This window comes from Sinocyclocheilus rhinocerous, unplaced genomic scaffold, assembly GCF_001515625.1.
Source record: "Sinocyclocheilus rhinocerous isolate Xijiao unplaced genomic scaffold, SAMN03320098_v1.1 scaffold3432, whole genome shotgun sequence".
NCBI classification, from domain to species: Eukaryota; Metazoa; Chordata; class Actinopteri; order Cypriniformes; family Cyprinidae; genus Sinocyclocheilus; species Sinocyclocheilus rhinocerous.
This window is the reverse complement of record NW_015645535.1, coordinates 86,698-93,570: the sequence shown is the minus strand read 5'-3', so window position 1 is coordinate 93,570 and position 6,873 is coordinate 86,698. Positions and strand designations below refer to the sequence as shown.

The following is a 6,873-nucleotide window of genomic DNA, read 5'->3' as shown; positions in this document are numbered from 1 at the left end:
CAGCAAAACCCCGGGCAGGTATGACAAGAGAGAGTTCCCCCAAAAACCTAAAAAAACACAACTTGCTGTTAATTCACTCACCCTCAGTCCATCCGAGATGTAGGTGGCTTTTTTTTTCTTCAGTAGAACAGTAACGATTTTTAGCTCAGACTGTGGTCGTTGGTGATTCATAGAATGCAAGGCAACGGCTACCGACACTTTGAGAGTCAAAAAAAAGCATCAGGCAACACAAAATCAATACCCGTGACTCCTGACGATACAGGTTTCAGCAAAAAATCTTCTTTATGGTTTTACTGAAGAAAAAAGTCAGTTGTGCAGGTGTTGCAGCATGTGAGCGGTGTGTGTGTGTGTGTGTGTGCAGGTTATCTGGGGAAGCGCCGGACCGGGACAGTCTAGCATGGCTGCACAGTAATGTACAGGATGTGATGTCACTGTTACAGCATATCCCATCAGCCCCTTCTGCTCTCCCGGAGGTGAGTGAGCACATTGACACGTGTGTAACACAATGTGGCTTATTCATAGAATTGACCTTTGTAAACACATGTTTGATTATATAAGTGTGTGTGTGTGTGTGTGTATGGTGTGTGTGTGTGTATATAGTGTGCGTGTGTGTGTATAGTGTGTGTGAGTGTATAGTGTGTATAGTGTGTGTGAGTGTATAGTGTGTGTGAGTGTGTGTGTATGATGTACCGCCAGCTGGAACAGCAGTCTGCAGTGCCAGTAGGGAGTCTGCTGTGAGATCTGGATGGCCTTCCGTAACAGCGGTTTCGCCGAATCAACCAAGTTCTTTAGAAGAGAAGAGTACTTTTTTACACGTCAACACAAATACACACAAACTACACAACTGATGTGTTTTATATATAGCTATAATATATGTTATATATATATATAACTTTTTATTTGATTTATAAATAACTATTATTCACAGTTATTTATATATTATAAAATATAAATACAGTGGTGGCCAAAATTATTAGATTAAACATTATTTTAAACATTACTCACTTTTTTCAAAGATAGTCGTGTTATTTTATTACTTTGACTTAAAATAGTGCATTAGTAATATTTTGCTCGATGCGCCCTCTTGTGGCCTCAGGAGAGAAGCCAAAAGCTTTTTTCCCTCCAACTGAAATTATGCCTTTTAAATTCTAATATTGATCATATTTAAGTACAAAATTTGAATTTAGTTTTTCAGCCATTTTGACAGCTCTAGTATACACAGAGTACGTGTGATCGCGAATCTCGACAGTGAAAGCAAAAAGCGAGTGCACATTCAAAAGTGATTTTAATTCCCCGCATATTAATAACGGCTCCCTGATGCCCACAATTTATATACAGTATAATTACCCAACGATATTTGCGAGAGAAAGCATTGAAATATATTAAGCAGTGTTGTGTTGTGAATCAGACTCACCTGCTGGCAGTACAGCTCTGACAGGAGACTCGCCGCCTCAAACTTAACATCCTCAAACTGTGCTACCTGCACACCTGGGCTAAGGAAAGCTCAATAAAACACTGCTATCATTAGATATCATGTAACTCTCATACACTTACAGCAGAGCGTCTGTTTACTTACACAAATCACAATCTCAACACTAATGGACAAGATCGAGTTTGACATTTGCTCAAAGGATACCTGCTGTGAGATAAGCCACTGAAATAGAGAGAGAAAGAGAAGCAGAAGTCTGTTAGCATCTACAGCAGCACATCCCATAATGCCACAGGACAAATACAGAAAACAGAGGGAAAACACAAAAGACTCTCATTATATATGCTTTACAATAATAAGCCCTTAAAACACGAAAACATCATTAATAGCACATTCCATCATTGAATCTATGGATGAATTATTAACAACAATAATAATAACACTGTAAAACGCGGGCCGGGACTGCGGCCTAGTCGCTCGGCTGAGGCCTCGGTCTTTCCTGCGCGCTCTCACCGCTTTCTCGAGGTGCGTGCGGGCCAGCTCGCTGTTCTTCGTGTGGTGGTAGAGCACCGAGCCGAGCTGCAGGTGCGTGCGGGCCTCCACTCTCTGCGGGGGCTTGAACTGGAAGACGGCCTGCAGGCAGTGCACACACAAGCGGATTTTGGGAGGACTGGAGGTTCGGAAATGTTCGGCGAAACCGAGCAGAGCCAGATACCAGGAGTCCGGGGCCTCCACGCCTGCCGCCATCTTCACCACAACAACAACAAAAAGAGAGCGCGGCAAATCTCGCGAGAGTTCCGCGGCTCTGCCCTGAACGAGAGCTGGGCTGAATCTCGCGAGAGGACGATTTCGGTGTTGCCAATAGTGATGCAAAGTCCGATTCATTTCCGCGAACCGGTTCTTTTCGGACAGATCGGCTCATTGAACCGGTTCAAAAAGCCTATTCATCGGTTCCTGACGTCATCAAGCAATAACGTCTCTACGCATTTATTTTCTAACAACTCAGTGCCATGCTGTATCAATGAAAAATTCAAATAAGTTATTTGTGTCTATCTATCTATCCATCCATCCATCTATCCCGTCTATCTATCTATCTATCAAAATGCAATGTGTAATTTAAAATACAGGTAAAATGCTTGTGAAAAATTAATACAGAAAACCCCTTCATATTAACACTATATAACCCTATTTTTATGGACTTTCCTTGGAGTGTAGCATTTAAGTTGCTATACACTGCTTAAAACTATAATTGTTAATCATGTATAATTTTACAAGCTATTTAGAAAATACAGAAAATGTAATTGTTAATAAATGGGTACATTTTCAATCATTTAATGTAATAAAAATGTTTTTGTTACTTTTCCAAATATGAAATGTTTATATTATTTTTACGAACAAATTTGATTTAACATATTTCAAATTATATTCTTTGCTAAGATTCAGTAATTTCAGTGTGTATTCTATGCGGTGACGCAGTTTTGCGTCATGGTTACATAATGACATCATCATTCAATGACGTCACATCGACCTGCCTTTAGCAACACTGGGGATGCTTGCCTTTTCTGCACGGTTTACAAAATCAAAAAGAGAGCTATTATTAATTAAAACAACAGTCTACATCTTCACAGCGTATACAAATCCATACATCTAATTTGCAGTTTCATGCAGAATAAATACAAATTTTGCTTGCTTTGTCTGTCCATTTAAGCTTCTCAACAAAGGCTTGGTTAAATAAATTACTTATAGTAAAATAGTAACAAAAATACCATTAAAAACTTTTTTTTTTTTTAAGACATTTTTCTTCTACACATATTGGGAGAAATAATTTCAATATATCGCTTAAAACTCTACACAGAAAATGTTTTATAATCTTAATGTACTGTATTATAACATTTAGACATTAATCGTTATTCTTCTGTGCCTCTTCTAGAAGCTTTTGGAACCAATTAAATACTTCCCTTTTGTTAAAGCACAACAATAAAGTGCTTTCTGATTCTGATTCATAAGCTATTTTACACGTTTTTACTCCATGGAATATCTGTACTTTAAAAACTTCATTTGTCACTTCACAGGACAACGTAAAATTAACTTGAAAGGAAAGAGATTATTCAAATATATCATTCAAACCGTATGTCTTTCCTAGAAACCCAAACCACTTCACAAACAGGTCTAAGTGCTGAGATCGACTTCTTCCAGATCCTCCAGTGTTTCTCTGCATTCTTATTCTCAAAGCAGAAAAACTGAAGGTGAATAAGCCAGCTCAACTAGAGAAGCAGCAAACACACAGAGAGTCTGAGAGCACAGGCGTTTAATTGATCTCACAGAGTCAATGACAGACGGTTGAATCCGTTTAATCAGGACTGTAACGAGCCCGAAATGACTGAGAGGGTTTGTCGTGGGGTTTCATTTATAATATCTGTGCTCATCAATGGGTAAAACACACATAAAACCTGCACTGATGTTAATATTATATTGCGCAGCTGACTATATCAGGGGCTTTTACAGTTTTGAATAAATGTAATAAATCAGCATCTTTAAAGAAACAAACAGAAACGTGTGAAGGGCTTATTAAAATGTACTCAGGTGAATTTTTTTTTCTATTTTCTGAAATAAAGCGCATCATAATTCAAAAAAAGACTAAACAAAAAAAAAGTAGGTCCAGAGGAGATGCTGCGGCGTTCAGTAGTACGGCCTTCTGGGATTGTTCTGTGCAGAAACACAAGACACGTGTTAGTAAAATCACAAGCTTCTCTACATCTGCACATGAGATGAGGGTGTTCTGGTGTGGTTCGGTTCGTTTGGCTGGTACAAATGAACCGCAAACAAATAATACAGTGCAAGCTCTGAACGTCTGATTCATGGAACTGCATCATGTGCAAACGCACTGAAATGGCTGATGGGTAATGAGTGCGTGAGAGGCTCACCAGAGGGTTCGGTCTGAAGCGATACGCCAGCATCATCCTCTTACGGAAAGCATCGTACTCATCGTCACTCTTAAAAAGCTTTTGGCTTCTCTCCTGAGGCCACAAGAGGGCGCATTGGTCAAAATATTACTAATGCAAGTTTATTCAACGCAATAAAATAACACAACTTTCTTTGAAAAAAGTGCATCATGTTTAAAATAATGTTCGTGTGTGAGAGTGTGTGTGTGTGTGTGTGCCCCACCTGTTGACGGGGTTTTTGATGCCCTGTCCATCTGAGCCCAGACCATCGCCCTCCTTCCAGCCCATCTTCATCAGCATCTTGAAGCCGATGTTCTCCACCGTCAGCTTGAACTCTTTGTACTCTGAGTAATCTGGGTCTCTGCCCTCCTGCACATCACAGACAGGAAATACACACACGTCACACCGCTGCTTCCTGTCTCATTTAGCAGATGCTTTTATCCAAAGAGGAACAAAAGCAATTCGTCCAATTCACATTTTACAGTTATTCATTTAGCAGACGCAGAACTGCAAGTATGACTGTTTTCAAACAGGTTCTGTGGGTGTCAGGTCACATGACGTGATCAGTCTCACCTTCAGAGCTTTAAACGTCTCCATGAACTTCTCCAGCTCATCCGGAGGCAGGAAGTCACCAATGAAGTGCTTCCCTTTGCCCATGTCCGTCAGCTGCTCCGCCCACTCTGTGACACACACATCACGTCACGTGTGTGACATATAAACCCTCACATCACGAAACGTGTATTCAGTCACTGTGTGACCTCTGACCTCGGGTCTTCTCCATCTCCATCTGTCTGAGCCGATGCTCCCAGGTTCCGTCCTCAGGATCCAGCTCCTCATCGCTGTCGTACTCGTGCTGGTGGTTTTTGATGGTTTTCTCCCACAACAGCTGCATGTCCTGCATCGCACGCTTGTGCTTCATGATCATGTCGAGCATCTCCTGCATCTGATGCACACACACACACACACGCTGTTTTTACACTCATGTCATGTGCTATATTACTGTAGGGGTGTGCGATATTGACAAAAAAATTGTATCTCGATATTTTCTGTGATTTTATCGAGAACGATAATTAGGTGATATTTTGCTGACTCCTAAAGTTTTTGATATTCTTCACACTGATAGAAATTAATCTTTTTTCAATAAGTTTAAACTGATTTTTACATTTTATGGGCATTTTTCACAAGACATGAATGCATTTAACCTGCAGTTACTAATGCATAAATAATGTTTTGATATATTAAACATAAAACACATACTGATATTTGAAATTATTTAAATAATAAAAGATACTATAAATGTGTAATTAAAACCGCCAGCAGGTGGCAGCAAGTCACTGTTAATAAGTGAGTCACTGCGACTGAACCGAATCATTTAAACACTTGATTCATTCAGGAACGAATCACCGTCATGTTGCTCAGAAACACAAAACAGTGCTGTGGCTGTGTTTGGAATTATTTTTGTTGATGAAAATGGGGCAAAAACAGGAAATATGGTGTTTAAAACATAAGTCTCTTCATTCGTGAAAAACAACATCACATTTGTAATCATAGTAATTTTGGAGAAAGAAATGGCACTCTTCGTGTGAAATTGATGAACTATATGAAGTGGTATAAATATATACATTTTCTGGCCCCATGACTTGAATTTGTGATCATTTTAAATGTATTTTAATAGACTGAGTCATGCAGTTAAAGAACGCAGTCTAATATACACACACTAGTCTAAACTTCAACAACTGAAGTCAACAATTAAAACAACAATTACGATATTATCGCAGACGATATATCGCACACCCCTATATTACTCTATAATCTCAGCTGCTTGATTGTTTATATCGTCACAAATGTAACTATCATCATCCAGCTCTAATCTGATCAATGCGACTATAAGGCATGACGATATTATGACAAACAATAAAACAAAAAATTATGATAAACACTGACATCATGATTTTATGTAAAGCTGCTTTAAAACAATGTGTATTGTGAAAAAAAGTGCTATATAAATAAAATGTACTTGAAATTTTTTATGAGAGAATCATTGCAGGGTAAAAGGAGGTGAAAATGGTGAAGAACTTCCTTTTAACGTACAAACTTGGCTCTAAATTTCCTGGAAATGATATTTATAAATCTCTTTATAATTATGTGTGTTTTACTTTCAGTTTCAGCACTAGTTCATTTCAATGTTATGGCATGTGACTCTTAACGACATGATTGACAGTTTATGGGGTTTATGGGTAATGTGTGTGTTCATACTTCCTGTTGTTCTTTGAGTTGTTTCTTCTGATCGTCTGACAGCTCTGTCACACCCACCAGACCCACCGGCTTCCCCTTCTTATAACCCAGACTGCTCAGCTCCTGATCTACACACACACAGAGTACAAATGTGGACAAATTATGCATAAAGACGTAAAAGAGTGTGATTCTGTGTGTGAGTGCGTGTGTCCATGTGTGTGTGTGTCCGTGTGTGTGAGTGTCCGTGTGTGTGTGTGTGTGTGTGTG

At 39.2% G+C, this 6,873-nt stretch overlaps 2 protein-coding genes across 2 annotated transcripts in view; both read right to left on the bottom strand.

The window, feature by feature from the left end:
• The window catches only part of LOC107706123 (MAU2 chromatid cohesion factor homolog), a gene marked incomplete at its 3' end in the record, with an annotated part of 7,442 nt that extends 5,172 nt beyond the window's left edge, over positions 1-2,270 (bottom strand). Inside the window, exons 1-4 of the mRNA XM_016509706.1 lie at positions 1,943-2,270; positions 1,637-1,654; positions 1,415-1,480; positions 691-786 (exon numbers count right to left, since the gene is read on the bottom strand). Of these exons, the coding sequence (XP_016365192.1) occupies positions 691-786; positions 1,415-1,480; positions 1,637-1,654; positions 1,943-2,176 (414 nt within the window). The remainder of the gene's footprint in view (positions 1-690; positions 787-1,414; positions 1,481-1,636; positions 1,655-1,942) is intronic.
• A 1,452-nt stretch (positions 2,271-3,722) lies between these two features.
• Positions 3,723-6,873, bottom strand: part of LOC107706125 (SURP and G-patch domain-containing protein 1-like) — a 14,549-nt gene continuing 11,398 nt past the window's right edge. The window contains exons 9-14 of the mRNA XM_016509708.1: positions 6,628-6,734; positions 5,137-5,314; positions 4,945-5,051; positions 4,581-4,740; positions 4,354-4,475; positions 3,723-4,135 (exon numbers count right to left, since the gene is read on the bottom strand). Of these exons, the coding sequence (XP_016365194.1) occupies positions 4,109-4,135; positions 4,354-4,475; positions 4,581-4,740; positions 4,945-5,051; positions 5,137-5,314; positions 6,628-6,734 (701 nt within the window). The 3' untranslated portion in view covers positions 3,723-4,108. The remainder of the gene's footprint in view (positions 4,136-4,353; positions 4,476-4,580; positions 4,741-4,944; positions 5,052-5,136; positions 5,315-6,627; positions 6,735-6,873) is intronic.